This window comes from Corvus cornix, chromosome 7 (assembly GCF_000738735.6).
Source record: "Corvus cornix cornix isolate S_Up_H32 chromosome 7, ASM73873v5, whole genome shotgun sequence".
NCBI lineage: Eukaryota > Metazoa > Chordata > Aves > Passeriformes > Corvidae > Corvus > Corvus cornix.
In genome coordinates this window covers 21,598,814-21,621,637 of record NC_046337.1, presented here as the reverse complement: position 1 = coordinate 21,621,637, position 22,824 = coordinate 21,598,814, and the positions used below count along the sequence as shown (strand labels likewise).

The 22,824-nt window shown below is 37.1% G+C and overlaps 1 protein-coding gene across 1 annotated transcript; it reads left to right on the top strand.

The window, feature by feature from the left end:
• Positions 1 to 72: 72 nt before the first annotated feature.
• Positions 73 to 21,696, top strand: CIR1 (corepressor interacting with RBPJ, CIR1). Its single transcript, XM_010406755.3, has 10 exons — positions 73 to 232; positions 936 to 1,030; positions 1,548 to 1,621; positions 2,789 to 2,802; positions 2,896 to 2,951; positions 3,306 to 3,354; positions 3,563 to 3,680; positions 16,811 to 16,917; positions 18,361 to 18,446; positions 20,130 to 21,696. The coding sequence occupies exons 1-10, from the start codon at positions 161 to 163 to the stop codon at positions 20,854 to 20,856; spliced, it is 1,398 nt and encodes a 465-aa protein (XP_010405057.1). The 5' UTR covers positions 73 to 160; the 3' UTR covers positions 20,857 to 21,696.
• Positions 21,697 to 22,824: the final 1,128 nt, after the last annotated feature.

The following is a 22,824-nucleotide window of genomic DNA, read 5'->3' as shown; positions in this document are numbered from 1 at the left end:
CGCGGACAGCGGCAGCACCGGCGCGGGGCGGGGCCCGCGGCGCCCGCGGAAGGCCCGCCCGCCGACCCGGAAGGCCCGGCCCGGGCGGCCCCGGAGCGCCTCCGTCCCCGTCCCTGTGCCTGTCCGTGTAGGGGCCGGCGGCTCCCGCCCCGCTGCCGCCATGGGGAAGTCGTTCGCCAACTTCATGTGCAAGAAGGATTTTCACCCCGCCTCCAAGTCCAACATCAAAAAGGTGAGGGGGAGCCGGGGGTGCCCCGGCGGGGACGGGCTGCCGGCACCGCAGCGGCCTTAGCAGTGCTCCTCACTGTCCTGGGATGCATCGGGGCTGGGGCAAAGAGGAAGGAGGAGGCAGGGAAAATAGTTAAGAAATACTTGGAAGTTTCGAGTTTTCTTGCTCCTAGGTGTGTACGACTGTCGCATTCTCCTGGCTCAGGCTTTTCAACGCCTGATTCTCAGGATAAATAGGCACTGTACGCCGTCCAGGAAAACCCCACCTGTCACTGCTCATGTTTTCCCAATATTTCATACCTGCCTCGAGCTGGTTGCAGGTGTCCTCCCCAGAACCGTGCCGCGTGCCAGGAACCCCCGAGGGGACCTGGGGCTTGGGGTGTATTGAGACTACACCGAGGTCACCACAGGGAAGACAGTGGCACCCACAGGGTGTTTTCTGAGCCTGCTTTTCCTTTTGAGCTACCAAATTTCCTCCTGTCATTTCAGTGTGCAAGTGTTGTTGTGACTTGGAATTTCTCAAAATTACTGCTTTGGGAAGTTCATTTGTTAAAATACTGTGTGAAAATAATGTATTTTATGCAATTAGAATGGTGATCATCCCTCGTTAAGCATTTTAAACTGAGTAAGCTAGTTATTTGTACATGAATATATTTTGCAATAGTTTTTGTATTTGTTTAGAGTAGAAACTTAATTATTTTAACTAGGTATGGATGGCAGAACAGAAAATCTCATATGATAAGAAGAAACAAGAAGAATTAATGCAACAGTATCTGAAAGAACAGGAATCCTATGATAACAGGTGAGAATTGGCTTAAGATCACATGCTTCTTTCTCCTGTGTTGTTTTCATGGTAGTGAAATTGCTGTGAGCAATTTGAAGTACTGTCTCCCATTGACTGTAGTAGTAGGAGAACACAGTCACTCATTAAGTGATGTCTGATTAAGCAGAAGTCTTGAGAACTTTTTAAAGTGGTTTGTGCCTGTCCTCTAATTAATTTCAAAATACATCATGTTGCACAGGACAGTAGGTAACCTTGTATCACACAGAAATCTGTTTTTCGTAACTCTGGACATGTTACCTTTCAGTTGAGATTGAAATGTGTGATTTTTAGTACATAATGGAGCATGCAAAAGCATTGACTGGTCTCTCACGTTTTTGGATACTCACATTTTGTCACTCGCATTAAAAAATGAAAAAAATGCTAGTTATCACAATAATTTCATACTGAAGATTCTTTCATTTTTTTCTTTTTTTTTTTTTGTGTTACCCATGTGACTGTTTTGCGTGTAACACCCCAAACTGCCCTTTTAATTTAGGTTGCTTATGGGTGATGAGCGTGTGAAGAATGGTCTTAATTTCATGTATGAAGCCCCACCTGGAGCAAAGAAAGGTATTGCAGTTTCCTGATTGTGGGCAGACAATACTAAAGCTAAAAACCTTTTGATGAAATAAGCACAGTATGTTTTATTTTAAAATAACATGTTCATAGTGAGGTAATGATAGGAGGTATGATTTTTTAATTCTTTATGTGGGAAGATGCAGATATATATATATATATAGATAGATGTAGTATGTAATAATTTTGATCTCACAAAACTTTAATTTCTTTCAAAGAGAATGGTTGGGTTTTGTTAAGCAACAGTTCAATTTGATGAGAAAGACCAGATAAAATATCTTTCCAGGAAACAGCATAAATTCTGTCCTCGACCAAGGGTGTTTCTTTAGCCAGTTATAAAGCCATTGGATGAGGAGGACTGGACCTTACTGAGGCAATGACTCAGACAACACAAACCTGTATTTTGGCCTGCTCTCCTTTACAGATATAGCAGATTGCTTTTGTTTAAAAGTTATGCCCATAATTCAGCTTGATGCTTGTCAAACATAGAAAATACAAGAGCAAGAAATTATTTATCAGAAGTTATAAAAATAATAAATGCTGAGATTCAGTAGTCAAAAGTGCTGCCTGAGCTGTGTCTCGTGAGTCTATGACTTTTTAGTAGTGTCATAAATGGAAATTACTAAGTACATGCTGGGCACTTGTATCATTTTAGCAAAGTGTGACTGTGAGCAGAACTAAGAAAATATATTCCCACTAAGAGAAAACATGTTCCCTTTAAAATGCATCTTTCCCATTTGCATGAAATCACTTGCAAATGGACTCATTCTTGTAGACCAAGTTTTGCAATTATTTAACTTCAGAAGCTCTACGAGTAATCTCTTAAGTAGCAGTTACTGCTAAACTTTTTCTTAAAAATATCTTAAAAGTAAATATTGTTGCTACTCCTGCAAAAATGTTCCAAGTTTTTTATTCATATAATAAATGAGTATAGTTTTAGGAGATGATTCTAGATTTACAGGATTTGTAGCTATATACTAGAGGCTGGTTATTTGTAAGTGCACTCTATTTAAATAAAGCTACTTCCTGAGTGTTTGCACTCTTGATTAGTATAAACCATAAAATGTTTTGTCTTTAGCTTAGAGGGGGATACTATCTGCATTTTGCATATATAATTAATGCATCATTTCTTTTCTTTGCATGCTGTCTGAAAATTCTAAGAGGAAACAAAAGAGGTATTTCATTGCATCATTTCTTTAAGTTTTCTTCTTGCTTACTTAAAACGTAATCTGAAAAACTTCAAACTTACCATGTTTTCTATTTTATAGCAAGAGGGAGAGACTGAGTACAAATTTGAATGGCAAAAAGTTGCTCCTCGGGAAAAGTAAGATATCTGGATTTTATCTGAATAATTTTTTTTCCTTATTATTTACCTTTCATATACTTTCCTTTTTTCCCTTTTTTTCCCTGTTTTATTTTTGAGCAGGTCACTTGTGTGATCTTGTCATGTCCTGACAATTAATTAGTAAAACCTGTAAACCTGGAACTATTTCCTTGCTCAGCTTTATTTTTGTTTGATACTTAATGCATGTTTGAAAATGCATTTCAGACAATGTTTACAAGAATTATACCTCTGAAATGGGTTCACACTTAACAACAAAAGGTAGTTTTGTATCTGATGTTTAAAAAAAAAATAATAGTGAACTGATTATTTGTTTCTTTTGTGTTTGTGTAACAGATATGCTAAGGATGATATGAATATCAGAGATCAGCCATTTGGTATCCAGGCAAGTTACATAAATTTCACTCTGTGGATGTCTTGGGTGTATTTCAAATGTTGTCTAACTGCAGAACATTCACATGGACTCTCTTAATTTTATCATCTCTTTTTCAGTGAGTTTAAAAGCTTCTCTTATGCCTAATAACACAGACATTTCTGTAAATGTCAGGCTGTATTGTTGACTAAATTGTGTCAATTGGCTTCATTGCCTTTAGGTGCGGAATGTGAGATGTATTAAATGCCACAAGTGGGGACATATAAACACTGATCGAGAATGTCCCTTATTTGGCCTGTCTGGAATCAATGCAAGTTCAGTCTCCAGTGATGGTTCAGGTAGGCAGTGAATGGTTTTTAAAGGTTCTGGTTAGACATATGGGGGGAGCTCATCATGTTTAGTTTTAGAAAGTTTAAGTCTATCATATTTAAAAGAGATGATGAATTCTAGAAAACAGTTAATTCCAAATGTAGGATCCACAATTTTGAGTTAATTATTTCAAATTGCAGGGACCTCATTTTCAATTAGTAACTCTTTTAAAAAAGATTCTATATTGTTTTGATCCTATCTGTGCCAAAAACTGAAAAGCTGCAACAAGACTTTAGATCAGAATGACAAAATTTGTGTCCCCAAAAAAATGAGTAGATTGTTAAAGACTGTCCCTGTTCAAATTCAAGCAAACTGCTTGGATAAGCTGGAATATATCACTATATCTTTGTTGATCACTTGGTAGAAAGGAGAAGTTTATGAATTTTTTTAAAATATGTAGTTGTATTTCTGTAAGTGGACAATCAGTTGAAACCTAGATTTCCAAATGCCTGGTTTCCTTTCATCTGACTTCTTGTTGCTTCTTTAACTGTAATTTTTTTTCTTCTATTAGCTTTCCTGTTCCTTGAAGTCACACAGCTAGATTAGGTTTGAAGAAGTGGGTATAAACATTCAAATTGAATAATATTTTTTCCTACAGTTTTGGGGTTTTTTTCTGTGAGTTAACCCAAGTTGTAATGCTTTTAGGTTTCTTAAAATTGGGGCATGCTAAAGAAACATCAGGTGGTGTGGATGAGCCTTCAGCCTTGCTCTGCTGGGCTTTGGTCACGTGTTGTGTCTTGGATTTTGCAGGGATACCATTACAGTTGCACACTTGGTGGTTTCTGCTTTTCTTCTGTCTTCCTTCAGGTTATCTATTTTATGTAGCAGCTCCTAGGTTTGTTACATATTTAGCCTACCAACAATCTTGCTTTTCAGAATGAGGTCACTTAGATACGTATTTTCTTTGGGATGAGGCCTGGAAGAGTTCAGTTAAAGAAAATGGTGCCTCTTACTCTCCTTTTTTTTAGGCATTGTCTGATGATTATGCCGTTGTATTACTCATCCTGTAGTTGACTTGCTCAGCCTTTCTATTCAGTAGGTTATGAAATTAAATCACTTTCTTGCATGATTCTTATCTTAGAAAAAATTGTGCTTAGAGCATTTGTTGGTGGTAGAATTATATTGTGCAGCTCTTGCATGTCAGAGATGCTTTTGTCCTGCAGAACTCACTGTCCACACCTCAGTTCAAATGATATGGGGTAAATTTTAGGAGTATTTGGTTGAGAAAGCAGAAAATATTTGTATGTGCTTGCACAAACCTTAATATTCATTCCTTATTATTCATTACAGTGTAATACAGACACTTTGCAGTGTCAGTAGAAGAATAACTGCTTGTTTCAAACCTTACTGAACTACCTAGGTGTAGGCAACGTTTGACTGCTGCGGGTGTTTCCCACTTGAAGAGATGTCTCCCAGGTGGCTTTTCAAACTATCTTTCTAAGCCTAAAGAGAGCATTTAGCATATATGATGAATTTTGCATTAACGAAAGTGGTGTAAAAGTACTTAGATGTTCTCAGACTGTGCCAGTGCCCTCTCATTTTCAACTTTGGAACTTAGAAGGCAGTGTGCTGTGCTGAGCTTAGACTCTTGTAGGCTGAGGAAGGATTTTTAGGGAATAGGGATGGGCGACAGATCAGGATTTGTATATATAATTTGTAAGACACTATTCTTGGATTTGAATAGTCAGCTGTAATGATACTGCTACTTTCTCTTTCTTCCAGGGAAACTATGTAAAAACACTGTAGGTAAAGTTTAGAGTTCTTGATTTCATAGCAAATACAAGGCTTAGAGAAAGTGGTAATATTAATTACAAAATCATATAAAAGGTTGTCTGCTTTTTCTAGCCTCAGGAATACAATCCTTTAATCAACTTTTCTAAAACTTCGTCTGATTTAATAACAAGTTAAATTCCACTGCTCTGATGACTTCTGGAAATGTGTGTAAATGAAGCACTACAGTAAAGTGAGAACATAAATTCTTGAATTCACTGCTTCTCTTAAGACTCATAATTCATCCACATGGTTTGTTAAAGCTTATGCAACATATTTTTTTAAAAAGTGTGGTTTGTTGTTTTTTTTTTTTTGCTGAAACACTGACAGCAATCCTGTGTTGGCTGGGATGGGAGTAAGTAATTACTTTGCATTGCTGAGAGTTCTGCCCAGTTGTTACAGTGCTGCAGATCCTCAGTTTGCTCTGCTGCATCTGTTTCCACCTCCAAGAACCTTCTTCTGTTGCTCTGTGCAGTACATCGCCTCCAGCTCTGTTTCTTCCTGCTTCTCTTTATCAGTTATTGTATGCACTCCTAGGCTGCTTTCTAGACTAAATTCCTGATTATTCTTTATTGCTTTATAGTACTGCAATAATGCCCATTGCCACACTGTTCTTTAGACTGGCTAGAACTCCAGAAAATACTAGTTTGGAAGGGACAGAGACTTTTTATGAGATCATCTTTTTATGAAACCGTTCTGTGTTTTGTGAACTGATGATTAGGTTTAAAAAAATCCCTTGCACTTGAAACAAATTGAATTGTACATGAATTGCTTCCCAAGCACCCCCTCTTCCACGTGTCACAAGTGTCTCTTCATGCTTAGAAAGCTGGTTAAAAGCATGTTAATAGTCCACAGTTTTCATTTGCCATTGTTGTCAGCACCAGGAAAAAGAAAAAAGTACAAAACTACTTGGCTTCTAAGGTCAGGTAAAGTTCGTTCAATTTTTCTGAAGCTGTTTGTTTGTTTCTAAAATGTAGAGGTTAAAACACGTGCCTGTGAACAGAGCAATGAATAGGGATTTCAAGGGTAGGCAGTGATTACTGGTAGTATACAGCAGGTCTGGAATGCGTATTAAATTTATTTGACTGGGCTTTTTAATAACTCAATGTGTAAAAATATGTTTACAATGAACTCTCAAAGAGTTGAAAAATGTTGGACTAAATTATTAGAGCATATAGTACTTTCAAAGGTCAGGAAGTATTGCCATATTTAGAAAGTGGATATTTATTTCTAGCTCGTGTTTCAGGAAATCGAAATATAAATATTGTCTCATAAATTAAAGGGTACAGCTGAGAAATACAGATATAATGAGGAAGAAAGGTGAAACCAGAGTAAAATATTAGTACAATTTAGTAGTCAATGTACAAGGATTCTGATTAGTTTATGAAATTAATTGTATTAGAGGGACCAAATTTAAGTTCTAAGTAACTGAAATTTTTTTTTTAAAGAGCAAATCTTTGGAATTTTTTTATATTCTTTGGAAGGAGCTCTATTGCTTTGAAGTTACTTACTTGGTAGTGCTTTATTTCTTCTGATTTATGATCTTTTCATCCTAATAGAAGTCGATCTTACATCCTTTTCATGCAAATTGAATGGAATAATTTTTTTTTAGGCAGTGCGTGGTAGTTACTCTAGCTAAATTTAGGTTAGAATTCTTCAAACTTTGCAAATACTCTCCCTTGGTAGAGCACACCATGCATCAGCACAGTGTTGGAAGACTGGTCCGTGTGCTGCTGGTGATGAATCTCTGCCCAGTCAGTCGTGGGAGCACTGAGCTTCATGGTTCTGAATCTGGTATGCTAAGGGCACTGGCATCACTAATTTCTGCAGAAGTAGACTTTAAAAAATGGTCTGGCTTTGCTGTCAAATACTTGTAGCAGGCCTTGATACAAGTTAGTTTGTGTTTTGTTTTTTTTCCTGCTTCAGAAAGAGCAAAAAAAAAATGTTTTATTTGGACTCAGACTGTTTTCAGCATCAGAGGAAATGTTTGAGTGCAAATAAATGAAAATGAAACTCATGTCTGATTTAGTTGACTTATCTAAAGTTCCTGCTCTGTTTCTCCATAAGGAAAAAGAAAAGTTATTAACTGAGATATTTCCCCTCCCCCATCATATCCAATGTAGGTTTTTTCTTTCCCATGAATTTTATAAGCTGTGATTCTGTCATTTCAGCAGAAGAATAGCTGCCTTTTAATCTGATGTGAAGACTACACTGTAATGTTCCTCTTGACACATAAAACTGGTTGGCAATTGGTGCTCCGGATTCAGTGTTGAATATTTTGTGTGCAGAGACCAGTCACAGCCTTCAGTTTCCTCCAGTGAAACTGCTGCAGGGCAGAGGGTGTCTGTGGCACACACCTGTGTTCTGCTGTCTTTCAAGATCTGACATACATTGCAGCGCTTCAGCAAACAAAAAGTTACAATCAGTACCTTAACTTGGGCATGGTGGCTTGGTTATTTTGCTTCTGGGACCATTTTACTAATCTGGCTGGTAATTCATACAAAAAAAATAATAATCTTACCATTAAAAAAAGCACCTATTGAATAATATCTCACCAGTGAATAGAGATTATTTTTGCAATAAGGCAATTTCAGTGGATGTGGTTATCATGGGATAATCACACCCCTGGGGTACAGCCTTGTCTGTAATCTCCCAGGAGTGTAATTATTGCATGATAACTGCACCCCCTGGTGTTGCATTATTTCTATTATGAAATTCTTAGTTTTAGATATAAAGTAACTTACTTTGATCACTGGAAACTGCAAAGTAGTGTTAGAATGTTCCAGCTGTGAGGCTTGTGGAGACCAACTTAGAAGATTTACTTCGCCTTTACAAAGGTAAATTAGGCAATCAAAGTGCTTCTTTGGGCTAAACTGATTTACAGGGTGTTTTACTGATAAAATCCTAACTTCCAAAGTTCAGACAAGATGAAAATATTGGTTGTGCTTCTGACTTAACATGCCAGTGTGTATACATATATATGCATGTATAGAAGACAGAATGCATACCAGCAAAAAAACCAGCTCACTACCAACTCAAAGTTTGCCTGTTTTCACAATCCTTTTTTATCATTAACCAGCAGCATCTGTTGGGGTTTGTGAGGTTTTTTTGTTAATCCTGAAAAGCCATTGACTTGATTGGAACAGAGATCATTAGGTGTCCTGTGCAAAATGTTTTGAAATAATGCTGTTATTTCACCTCAAAATTGCCTGTGACTTTCTTGGTCAGGTGAAGTTAGGACAAACTGAATACTTCTTTGTTTTTCCCCTTTCCCTCCTTCTCTGCAAACAATCCATCCCATTCAATGATGGTTTGGGCAGACGGGGGAAGGGGTTACTAAAAAGCTATGAAAGCTTGAATGCTTACAAATTTTATTATATGGTTTTTCGAACAAAGAACACACTATGGATCTATTACTTTTTTATGAAGAAAGGTATTACCGTCTTAGGAAGGGAGGCTAGTGGCTCAAATTGTATGAATAGCATAGTTAGAAGGGGGATGGTAAGGTTAAAAGATGTTCTTGCACCCTTGGCCTGTGAAAACTAAGCCTGGGGGTTGCTGGGCACCCTTCTCTGCTGTGGACTACTTTGAATGTCTTACAGCAGACTGGCTCTGTATGTGATCCTTGCTGTGGAATTACTAAGGAAAAAGTACTGTAAAGGGCTTAGCATGTTGTGGAAAATTCAGGCAAATAAAGGTAAAAGTGTAATGGAGCAACATGTATGTGTGTCTAGTGTCTTATGGTGTCCCAAGATAAAGCCACTCTAGGTATGGCTGTGCAGGTGCAGCCTTCTAAAGGCTCATTAGCCAGTTCTGGAGTTTGTACCCTCTCTTTTCATCACCTGAGTGCCCCTAAACTAACTGTGGGTGTTGTTCCCATCTTCTATGATTTAGTGTGTTCCACTGATCTTTAGCTTGTAGGTGAACTACCTTTCCAGGGTAATCATTGAAATTATCAGTCACATGGGGACAGCAAAAAATGAAATCTGTCTTTATGTTACATTATGTCTGTATCTCACTGCAGTTTTCTAGTGACAAATATGGTACCTTGTTTCCCAACAGAGAAAATTCTCCATTGTATTGGGAATGCAGAAATTTTTTAGAACGTTCTCTTGAATCTGTAATAACAAAGAAAAGGTATTTGAATATGTTAACTGTGAATATTTGTATAAATGGTCATCTGTAGAAACATACAGTGTGTGAAACCTTCCTTTATGATCTGCAGCTGAGACCTTTGATTGTGAACAGTAGGAACCTTAACTAAATCTTCACATAGTTTAAGAACTGTCACATTTTAGAATAATCCTCCATTTATGTTTCAGAAGCTTTGGTATTTGGTGTGAATGCATAAAATACCGATTCTATTAGAAATCTTGTGCTTAGCATTTAAGCAATAAATATGGATTCCAATAGGAGTTTGATAATGTTAAATGGTTTTTACTACTCCAAAAAAGTAAAAAGGAAACTCAGGTTTCTCTGAAATACCATATAACAAAAGCATGGCAAATTACAGTGAAATTCTGTGCTAAAGTGTTAAATACAGTTAAACTGCAGGCCCTCTGAAAAAGAGCTAATTAAAAGCCAGAGGTTTTAGTCATTGATTTCTCTCAATGCCAACTGCAGCAGTTGCTTTGAAGTGTAAATATGGTCTGAATGCACTCATCTCTGAAATAGATGGAAAAATTATCAGTAGAAGATGATTGATTCTGAATTAGTGGAGGCAGCATAAATTTACTATGTGTCATGATCACATAATTTTGATAATAGTTCTTTGTCCTTTAGATAAAATAAGTGTCTACTCTCATCTCTGTCACAACTTCAGTAAAAGTTCACAGACTATGGAGTGTGATTAAGCTCAGTCTGTAATTTTTTTCCATTTTTGCTCAATTTCCTTTTAAGCCATATTAACAAAAGCCATAGAAAACTTGGAGGACAAAACAAGAAAGTATATGGATGTATTGACAAAACTGTCTATTCTAATTTTAAAGTTAGTTTCTCTTTTAAAGCAAAACCTGAAAAGCATTCTATCATATGTTATGTCTTTGCTACCACCCAGAAAAGGCAGCGTTCTGAATTCAGAGTATATTTATCCTTCATGTCCTCGTGTGCTGGACTGAAACCCACCAGCAGAATGTTTTCTAAAGCCTAGTTAATTCAAAAGAGGTGTTTTTGTACTCCCTAAGTATTTATTTATGCACTTTTCCACAGCAAAGCATGGCTCTAGTACAACTATTAAGTAGAAAACCAAATAAATTTCAGTTTGGAGGAGTTACGGCCTCATGTGGTCCAAGCTATGTATATGAAAGGGTGAAGACAACATGCTTTAGGCCTACCTTGTTAACAAAGGAAGTGTAGCAATAAAGGAGAAGCCTTGAGAGTACCTTGTCCTTGATTCATAAATTAAGTTTTAGGCATGGTAGCATGGAGTTTACTGACCCCCACATATACTGGCAAATTGATAGCAGATAGACAAGTGTGCTATGTTTACATTTATTCATGTAGATTGCACTCTCTTACCAAGTCAGGAGAAGTGTGATGGTGTGATGATGTTTTTAGATTAAAATGATCATGTTTGTAAACTAAAAGATATCCCATGCCAGAACACATTCTCAGAAAGGGAGAAAAGCCTATTCTAAAAGCCATATTCTAAATATTCTGTTTTGATGATACAGAAAATTAGCATTAGTTAAAATAAAAGCACATAGTTGCAATTAAAATGGTGCTCTAAAGAATCTGCTGCCTTTTCCAGTAACTTTTATATAGTGTACTCTCTTTAATTTCATAACAATACATAGAATACAAAACAAAACATACATACAACCTTAAATATCATAGTTCTGTTAACTGCAGCCACTATGTAAGTACAACTGGTTACTGCAATTTCCCCTGCCACAGATGACAATAATTTTTACAGTATTATTGTTTATGTCTTTGCTTTCCATTTATATTCCACAATAAAAATAATTTAAAACTTGACTGATTGTATAGAATAATTCAGTTTACTTATCTACACTGGTGACAGTAGTGAAAGCTTTTATCGGTAAATTGGGCAAATACTGTCAAGACTGTGCATCATGAGTAGGTAGAAGTAAAACTGCTGGTTTTGTCGATACTGGCAAATATAACTTCATGGTCTGTCCTCACTGCTACTGAAGCTGTTGCAGAAAAAGTGGTATTTAATCACAGTTGTTATGAAAATATGTCTTAGCATACTGTTCCCTCATATTGAATAATTTGAAAAATGTGCTTTACACATCCTAATGGAGGCCTGCTAGATGGTGTGTTACAGCTGGCATTGCTCTCCCAAAAGTGCCCATGCCTCCTAGAGGAAACATTCTGGCAACAACATGGTGTTACATGCACTCTGCATTTGCTGTTTCAAGAGAAGTACAGACAGAATAGAAAATTAATTACATCTATAAGTTTCTCTGGTTTCTGGGACAGGAGTGGGGCAGTAATGCAGGGTGGGAGAGTTTGCTGTAAGGTAGGCACTCAAGTAATTGAAATCCAGAACTCTATTCCCCTCCTGATTGCTTAATAGAAGCAGAACTGTTCTGTTAAATTCATCTCAGTTGTGTTATGAGAAATTGGAGTGCTCTTTGTTCTAAAAAAAGCAAATATACAGTATGTTATAGAAATCCTAATACGATATTCTTCTGCAGTGCATTGTAATTATGTCATACATGCCTAAGAAAAAATCTATTTACATCTCTTCTGTTTATTTAATTGTACAAGTATTATAAAGATGCACCAACAGCTGTCAGGCTAAGGTTGTACTTGGGTAGTGCTTTGTGAAGATTCAAATCCTTCTTTTCACATTTCATTGCATGTTTTGAGTTCTAGATTTTGTGCCCTAACTCTTTGAGTCAACTGAGCTGTCTGAATTGTATCCTTAAATAGTATCTTAGACAGAAGATAACAGAGAGAATTAATGCTGCAAGACCTTCTGTGGAAAGTGAGAAGCAGGAAGAAACTGTAACCTCTTTGCTTGAAAATACTGTTTCTTGAGAATTATAATAGCCACAAAAAAAAGTTTAAAAATCCTTTGGTGGGTCTTTAACTATAGAGACTTTTTCATGCAAGCTCTTAATAAAATTTTAAGTACCTGTAACTGTAGAAAATGTAAGCAGTTGTCAGTTGTCTTAATGCATAAAAATAAATGTCATATTTACAAGCAGTTAATTACGCTGTATGGCAAAAAGCTTTTCCAAGACTATGAATTGGTTTTAAAGCAGATCAATGTTTTAGTTTTAGCCAAGTGGCATCTGGGAAAGTTTAAAATATTTTTTTCTTTTTCCTATCAAAATGCAAAATTCAGAAAATAACCATGACAGTCATATTCAAAAATAGCAAGGTACTGTATTTGACTTGTCTCAGGAAGAATAAGAAACAGATGATGAAACATTGTAACTTTGAACTTATTTTTAGCTTGATGATGAAAGAATGCTGAGAGACTAGCTGTCAGAAGTTGTAGCAATCAGCTATTTTTACAGGATTCCTATAGCTAAAGTTCTGCCAGCTCATGGTATAATATCTCTAGATGTTTTCACCTGCATGAGGTCACTGAGGTAGCTGCTTCACAGGCAGTCTCACAAGTCTGTAAGGAATGTGTATATGAGCAGATTGATTTTCATAGCATGTAAAAGATTTTTGTGCCTGCTGTAGGAGTGACCCTTTGCAAGTTGATGGGTGCTGTTCAAGAATAATAAGCTATCATCATAGCCAAAGATTTTAGCCAACTGAGAGCCTCTCAGCTCAGTCTTACCTGTTTTGTAGTTGATGACTCAGCTGAAGCATAGGGCTGCCAGGTATACCTAGTACTGCTTTGTCTGGCAGTCTTGGAGGGTGAAGACACAAGTGTGGTCACAAGCCAAAGGCAAGCTGAAAAGATTTACCACTTCGGGTTACCAGGCAACCTGGTGGCATCAAGGTTTAAGCTTTAACTTGAATAGGGAATAGGGAAGCCAAGGACACTTCTGAGAAGTTGCTTTTTTCAAATCTCTGTTAAGTGAGGTTCAGTTTTTAGGGTTTCTTTTACAGGTTTTGTCTCTCATTTACATTAGCCGGGAGAAATCCCCAATTTAATTCTATAGTGTGGAAATGGGAATGTGGTTGTTTACTCACAGATTTAGGCATTTTTTAATACTCTGTGAAAAAGCATCTCAAAAGGAAGTATGTTGCAAGCCTCAATGCTGTCACATAAAATAGCTGTGCCCAGGAATCCTGAGAGACCTCAACCTGTCACTGATATTTCAAAGAAAATCAGATCTGCTTTTCAACATCATTAAGATATAAATCAAAAGCAGTCTATTGAGGTATGGATGGGAGAAGAAAGTCACCAAGCATTTGATTCCTTTGATTCCAAGCAAAGGAGTTATGAGAATAAACATTTTCTTGATTCTTGTTCTGTTGCAGAAAGTAGATAGTAATAGAGGTTTGCAGTTAAGCTGTGCAGCCATTGTCAAATATGATGTCTTACTTGAACTTAACAGCCTGGACTTGTAACCAGGTAGAAAACAGTCTCTTTAGACTTCCCAGGTCAGAGATTGTTTTCTCCTTACTGTGTCCCTACAGCTCTCTTGCTGTCATTGGGCAGCGGAACTTCTGAGAAGCTCAGTGGCATCAGTTGTTGTAAAAAAAGTGTGAGCAGGTTCATCTGTTTCATCCTCTCAGAAATGTTAATGTTTTTCAAACTGCAAGGATGCCATACTGCAAGGAAGTGTCTTCCATAATCAACCAGTTCTGGACAGCTGCCCATGTCATGCCTGGCTGGGGTCTGCCCACAGAAGGGTTGTGAAACAGGATTGTGTTTTGACTCTACTTCCATTTATGGGGTTGATTTATTTTCTTAATCTCATTTCCTAGTGTTTTCTAAAACCTTTAGTTACAGTAAAAATAATGTACTTAATAAAGCTCCTTGGAGATTCCTGCATCTCCTCACAAGCTAGGCAGAACATAAATTGCTGCTTCCCTCACAACTGTAGGGAGACCAAAACAGGAATAATTTATTTCATAAACCACTTTAATCTCAAGTTTCTGTGGATGCATTTGATGCAGCTTGTATACGTCCACAAAATAGGAATAACAGTAGTTTGGTAACTGTCCTTATCATGGTAATACTGCGTCGCAACTAAAATACTATAGGTGGAGCTATGAATTTCTCTGACATCATTAATATACAAGAAAACAGATGCACAAAACTCAATAGCGTTGTGCATTCATTACAAGCTTTTTCTTAAAAAAGAAGAGGTTATTTTGCTTGCCTCTTTCCAGTGTTATGCACAAAGAATGCTGAAAAGGTTTGTTTCTGGAAAATAATCTTGGACTGTGCTTTTGAAGGCCAATATGCCTTCATGTCTCTCTGGTCTTGATTCTGACCATAGTCCTCAGAGGGAGCCACAAAGTTAGGGCTTCTGTCTTGATTCTTTAGCAAGTCTCCTGTGTAGATTTGGACAAGTTGCATTCCTCTATTTGTCTAATCACACTAATGAGAATAATTAGGTATCAGATACACACCAAAATGTGTACAATGCTGAAACACTGAAGGGGAATACCTAAGAACTTACTTAAGTTACTTCATTAGGCAGTGGCTCTTTGAGTAATAGGGGTATTCTAGGCTTGAATTGGTCAAGTGTTTTGGTTTCTTTGGTATGGAGAAATCTTCTTTCATGACTCTATGCTTTGTCTCCATTTGGCTTCCTCATACAGGGTTTTTGACTGAATTATATGGCTCTTTTATATGGACTTTGCAAATCAAGGCCTTTTCTGGTACCGAATTCTGTTGTTAGGTGTTTGTCTGATGTTAGTTTCTGTTCCAGCCAGAGTAGATTTCGGCAAGCAGACCAAGGTTTTAAATTTGAAATATGCAAAAATGTAGACACTGGAGCCTATATACATTGATTAATTGTGAGTTTACAATTACACTATAACACAGAAAAAGCACTTTTGGTAAATTACAGGGGGGATGGGAAATAATCCCCTACTTAAGAAAAATGCAAACTTGAGGGAAGGCTAAAAGGTATCTCATTTGAAAGTTCTTTTGCCCGGCAAAATAAGGAACTTGTGAAAAGAAAGTCATTAATGTAGGGGCTCCATAAACCATTTCCCAAGTTTTGTTTTATTCCTTCCTGCTTTACATGTAGGCCTGTTTGTTTCTGCAAGGTAATGTATTATACAGGAAAACTAAGAAAAATGTTACTTCTTCTGAGAAAGTTCTATATTACTTTCCATATATTTTCTGTAACAAAAATCTCACTTTATTTTACATACTTGTCTGTGTTAAAAATCTATGAGTTTTGTCAGTCTTCACAGCTAAGAAACTCTTAAACCACAAAGCAGGACAATACATTTCATAAGGCTAATTAATCTTATAATTTACAGTAGTTTACTGAAGTAATGGTAAACATGTGCTGCATACCCTGTTTTACATTGCTTTTAATTTAGATTTACCTTACACAGTTCATTGACAGTAAGGTTAGTGAAGGGACTAGGAAGGAAATTTACTGGAAGTGACCTAACGAGAGTGAATATTTAAGGTGAAGAAAAGATATCTAATCAGACAAGTACACGACATTATGATGATCACAGGGATTCAATTAAAGCATAAGAGTGAGTTACATGGTTTGTAAATTATGCAGTCAAGTCTGAACGATACATAATACATCCCATCTTTTACTCCTTGTTAGATTTTTGCAAAGAAAGAAATCATGTGCCTAATGCCAAACACTTACTTTAATGAAAAATATAGCATGGTTTTCAAGCTAATAAAACCAGAAATCTCTGAGGAGATAACAGTCTAGAGGCTATGTATATTTGGCAATCCCTAGAATAAGTAAGGACATAGATATTTTTCACGTGTTTATTTATATTCCATATGTATTCTTCTAATGTTACTTTTTACATTGAAGTTCAAGAATTTGTGTCATTATGAAAAATGTGTTTATTAGTGACCTATTAGAGGTGCATTTTCCCATTGTTTTAAAGGAGAGGAGGCACCTGAGTCCTATTTAATGTGCTTTATTTAGATCTCCTGTGCTTTTTTACTATAATAAAAATATATTACTAGACTTACCTGATATATTGTTTTCAACATTACAAAGTTACATAAGAGAATCCCCTTGTACTTAAAGAAAAATGCAATTATTTTCCATTCTGAATCTTCAGACTGCTGTTTTAGAAAATCATATCTGATTATTTGCTCAGCAGAAGATTATTGAGTTGATTTTGCTGTGATTTTACTTAACAAAGCTTCAACTGAATTCCTACTGTGGAGTCCAAAAAAGGTAGAGAGATATAAATGATACATTCAAACTGTGATTTTTGTGAACAGGGCCATCAATGCACCCCTCGGAGCTAATAGCGGAGATGAGAAACAGTGGGTTTGCGCTGAAACAAAATGTACTGGGGAGAAACTTGACCGCAAATGATCCATCACAGGTAATATCTTTTTACCAGTAAGCTGAAAATGTCTATAAATCTAAATGTGATTGCTTGTGAATTGTTACTTAATGTTTTCAAATATGCATATCCATAGGAAAGCTGAATAGTTATACCAGTAGAAAAATGTCAAAAAACTTAGAGTTTTCCAGATTTGTTTCATACAGAATGGTGAATCATAAATTACTTCTTTTAAAACCACTTATAATAAATTAAATCCCTCTTCTTGGTGACTAGAAATTGAATTTTTTATAAAGGGGTGGTTAGGGCTTCTGCTGCATACTTGTAATTCAGTGCTACCCTTAGGATAAAGTTTGAGGCAATATGCAGAAATAATTACTGCCAGGAATGCTATATCTGAAGGGGTTTTTTTACTTGATTCACTATTGTTCCAGTTATTATTTCTGGGGGTGAAAATGGTTCAATTGCCTTTACTTAGACTACGCAAAGTGTACTACTAAATGAGGTGCTTTGATAAAAGTGTAAAATGAAAGATTAATATACACTCCTTGAAATAACCTTTGTTCATAGGCAGGATAGTCAAACCACTAGTAAAGAGGGGATGACTACAAGCTGGTCTTGAAATCTTCAGTAAATCAACAGTTCATTGTGCCTCTGCAGATGGATGTACCTTTGCCTTTAAAAAGCTATGTACCCCGAAAAATGTAGCATATGGGCACTGTTAAATGAATCACGTTGATATCAGTATGTTTGCTTTATGTTAGGTGTGCTGGGGTTTCTTTGTAAGAGCTTTTTAGTCTTTATTTCTTCTTTCGTCTTCTGAGTGTGGCTAAAATTAAAAACATCACTGTGGAGAACTGTAGTGTACCAGATGCACATAATTTGAGGAATTCAGGGTCTTCAAAGTAGTTTTGCTTTGCTGATTGCGTTACTGTATGTAGATTATATGATTACAGTATTTTGCATTGCTAGAAGACTTTGTGCACATTTAAAGACTAATAACACAACAGTGAAGTAGATGTGTTACCCATTTTCCTAATGACTAAACCGAGACAGAAAAGTAATTTGCTTAAATTACTCTGAGTTTGAGCAGGACTAGTGTCTAACCTATTCATCCAAGTGTGATAGCAATGGAGTGACTTATCCTGGGGAATCGTGGGCTCCAAAATTGGCTCATTTTCATTAACTATTTCAGAAATGTTTCTTTCCCTAGCAGGGATTTTTTCATATGTTAGTAATAACTCGTGTTGTATAACCCCCACATTATAACACCTACTCAGCTCTGAGAGAGAATGTCGGGGTTTTTCACTTGATAGTGGGTATTCTGCTCTAACCAAAGTGTCATAGGCTGACTTAGTAATACAAATATATTTCGGTCTGTGCAAAAATAAGGTACATAGAAGCACCACTTTTAAAACAGAAATCTGAATGAAGTTATTATTTTTATACATAAGAATTTAATGGCTTACTGCATTTTTCTAGGAGTTTGTTACAAGTGAAGGAGATGATGATCCAGAAGTTGAATTTTTAAAATCACTGTCAACCAAACAAAAACAGAAACTTCTAAGGTACGTGTGGTACCTAGTGGAGGGGATATGTATCAGCAGTAGTTCTGACTACATCCATCATTGCCACTGTAACTCTTTGGTGCCATTTAGCACCATCAGTACAGAAGAAAATCAGTTCAGTTTAACATACACTTAACCACAAATGGCATTATGTAGCACGATTTTTTAATCTGCTTATTTTAATCTAGTTTTGATGCCTTTGACTGGGGCTCATTTCCAATTTAACTGGGATGCTGAACTACTAATTGGCTCACTAAAGATGCTGTGCTGCTATTTTAAAATATTATTCTGCACTCCATTGTTTACAGTATCTTCTTCTATGATTAAAAATTCTGTGTTCTTGTTTACTGGTTTACAACTTGACAAAGTTTGTCTTCTCCCTGTGGCTGAACTGAACCTGACCCTGCACCCCAGGGCCAAGGTTGGCCCAGCTGCACCCTGTGCTTGTGCCAGGGTTTGCAGTTCACTGCTCCCTGTGGGTGTGAGTTAATGAGCTTCCCGTGCTTTGCTTTTATCCAACTGATTTTGTGTGCCAGGTGACTTAGATTTTTTTTCTCTCTTAATTTGCAACATTATCCTGAAATAACCTCAAAATGTTTAAAATCAAAAATACTAACTACTGACATGTAGATCCCGTACAAGCATACAGATAAAACAAGCTTTTAGGTTAAAAGATGTCATGTATGTGGGGAGTGGGAGGAGGGGGAGAAGGTGAATGGCTAAGCAGGTACCTGAGTAGGTAGGTACATATGGTATTCACATATGTAATAAATAATTCTCTGAAAATAGTTGGCATATTTTATGTTCCTTTTAAGTAAGGAATGTGTATGTAGTTAGAGTAACTTAAAATGTTATTTTTGTTTGAACTTCTGCTGGCCCAACACATTGAAATTTTTATAATCCTTTATATTTTAGAAGTTGAAGTTTACTAAATATTTAGGTCCTTTAGGCTTTACTAGTCTGAAGGGATTTTTTTTAATACACTGGAAACAGTTTCACTATTCAGTCTCTGATTTTCTGAGCATAAATAAGAAAGCAAAGTAAAAACTATTTGAAAGTAGCCAAACAGCAGTGAATGCATGTGTATGATGGAATATTGTATATTTACAGATAGCAAATGTAAGTTTCTAGTTGTGAAAAAAAGAGGTTACTGGGAATATCTGTATTATTTGCCTAAAGAACTCGAAGATGTATGTTTTAGTATCAGTTTTCATCAATAGTAGAAAATGAATACTGATTGCATTTTTTCATTTTCAAAATACGTTTTTAAAATGCACAAGCTAAAGCAGCAGTGGTTTTCTAAGGTCTCCAGAGCAGCCTGACAGGGGGAAAAAAAGCACTACTGAATGTATTTATTCCTAGTTACAAGGCCCAAATTGACATCTCTTACTTATCTTTTTGAAAATTAAAGAATTAAAAAATCATATTACTCCTGTTTTGAGGGAGCAGCTGTGGATTACATACTATGGGTAATGTCAAGTTAGAAGTTTTAAAGTGAAACTTTGCTGGAAAAGGAAAATAATTCAATATATTTTTATGGAAATGAAAGTATTTACTGTGTAGGTCATCAGAAGTAGTGAACTTTAAAAGACAATGACTTTGTAATCTAGTATATCTTAACTTTGTAATGTAGTATATCTTAACATGTCTGATCATGCTGCTCCTTTATTTTGAAAATAAAAGGAAGTTGGATCGTCTAGAGAAGAAAAAGAAAAAGAAAGATAGAAAGAAGAAAAAGCAGCAAAAGAAAAAAAGCAAAAATAAACACAAGAAACATAAGATGAGATCCTCTTCCTCATCCTCCAGTGAGACTTCAGTAAGCAGCAGTGACAGCGAGACTGACAGCAGAGATAAAGCAGCACAAAAGAAGATGGATTCTAAGAAAAGAAAAAAAGACAAGTTTTCAGAGGCTAGCAGCAGCAGCGATTCAGAAGGAAAGGCAAAAATGAGGAAGGAAAAACTTTATGAAGATCTCTCCAGTAGTCACGGTAACAAGGACAAAGATAGGGAGAAGTACGAGCTTTTAAAGCGAGATAGTTCTGCAGAGAACAACAAATGGAACTCCTGTGAGGGGGAAAGAAAGTCCACAAGCAGATACCATAGCACCAACACGAGAGAGACTGAAAGAAAGGAGAAGGATAGTAGAAGCCAAAACATGAATGAAGGGAGCAGGAGAAGCCTGTGCTCAAATCACAGCAGTTCCAGGCAAAGGCACATAAGAAGAAGTCCAAGTCAAAGCCCTGGTGAAGAGCGGCACAGGAAAAATGAAACCAGAAGCCCCAGCACAGATGTACACAGAGAGAAGAAAAAATGTAGAGAAGGCTATGGGGACAAGTGCAGTAAAGTGGAACACAGAGAAAGGAGCAGACGCAGTAGAAGCAGAAGCAGAGAAAGGAAAAAAAATAGATAGTATAGAGGACAGGTGCAAACAAGAATTTCTCTGGGTTTTGATGAATACCTTTAACAAGGGCTCAATTACATACTGCTGTTCATTTTCCAACCTCTGTAACTAGCATATTTCCTACATAAACCCAACAGCATCAGTTCTATCGTGTTGGAATATTTGTAAATTAGGTATAAATGTTAAGGTATTTTTTTACTGTCTAAATATGCTTATTGGCAAATACCTCTTATATACATGCAGTAATTCATAGACCTGATTTTAGGATTTTAAAATATTTAAAAGCAGTATGCGATACTCTTGGTTTCATCCATGATGATTTCTGTTTAGATGCAGCTGTGAGGAGGAAGAAGCCTGCAATATGCTGAATGCTAACAAACATTTGAGATAGTTCTGGATAAGATCACTGCTTCAGCTATCAAAGCATTGTCTTGTAGAGGGTTTTGTTTTTTTCATACGGAAACATTTTTCCTGAAGTTCCCTGTAAGAGATCAATTTCATGAGTTAAAACAACAGAGAGACATAGTTCACATAAGTGTATAGCCAACATTTTTTGGCCTCCTGCAGTGTACAGCTTGGTCAGGGCTATCTAAACATCTTGAACCCCTGTTGGTATGTGTCAGTACAATGTCAAGTTATTGTTCAATAATCTTCTCAAGACATGAAAGGAATATTTACTGCCTCAACTGTTTCAGGTATTTCATTGTTTGTGGTAGTAAGTTAGTGTAAATAGTCATCCTTTTGTTTTCATGAACCTTTTTGTTGTTTTAGTGATTCAGTCATTTTCTGCATACATTGTTACGAAGATGAACTTACCTAATAAAATACCTTATTCTTTAAAACTGGTAATAATTGCCATCTTCTTCAGAGTTCTGAGTCAGTACAAATGCACAAGGCAACACTTCACAAGGTTTTTATTGCAAAGGAAAGGCTTCTCTGCCCTTTCAGGATGGCAGATGGAAGTACATTAGTTAGTGGACACATGAAACAGTCACTGGGCTCAGTATTCCAGCAACTTTCTTACCCTCCTCACTCACAGGACAAATGGGACTATCTTTTATTACCAGTCCACTTCTACTTCACTCAGAAGATTTTCAGCACTGCACAGAGTATAATAATACATGGTGAAAGTGACCTGGCTTATCGTTTAAGTGCATGTGAAGAGTTTGAAAGGATGAACCATTAAGGGATGTCACTTTTTCAATGTGTCTGCATTAGGTTGCTCTGGACATTCTTGCTGAAGTAGCTGGGAGTTAAAGAGCCCCTGCAGTAGAGTCAGCCCCCCTATATTGATGTGTGGAAGCTCTGATTTAGAAAGAACAGGAGGAGACTGCCAAAATACCTGTTTTAGCAATCTAAACAAAACTTCTCATGAAGGATTTATTATCCTTCTGTGTAAGAGAGGACAGAGTAATGTGATAGGGGAAAAGGCGTATTCTGGTGGAAAATTTTCATGTTAAGTGCCGCAGGAAAGATAGGAATAACTGTAAGGTGCCTCCGTTCCAAAGGAGGGTCTCTCCAGTTGTTTTGTGTTTGGCTCAGGAATCTGCCAACCACAAAGCAATTGACTCCCACCTGAAGAAGGGTGGACAGCTCGACATCCGCAGCTCTGCGCTCTTTTGTGGGCTCTGCACTTTACTGCTTTCCATGTAGTTAAACAGTGTACTATGTCTATCCTGCCTTTTCACATAGGAAAAGACTGGCAGAAAAATCATGACATTTTGGATGTATCTGTCTCAGACTACGTGTGGAAGAGCTTTGAAACAAACCAGTCATCCTGCCAGGGGAAGGTTGGTGCGGCTGTGGAGGCAGTGTCTCACTGCTCCCCGTACCTTCCCTAGGCCAGTTTGTGTCCCCTCACCGGTACGGAAGCGACCCTCGGGGCCCAAGACGGCGGCTGCGGGAGGGTGGGGCCGCCTTCGCCACCGCGGGGCCCAGCCGGGATGCTCCGGGCAGAGGGGCTGTGCCGGAGCCGCG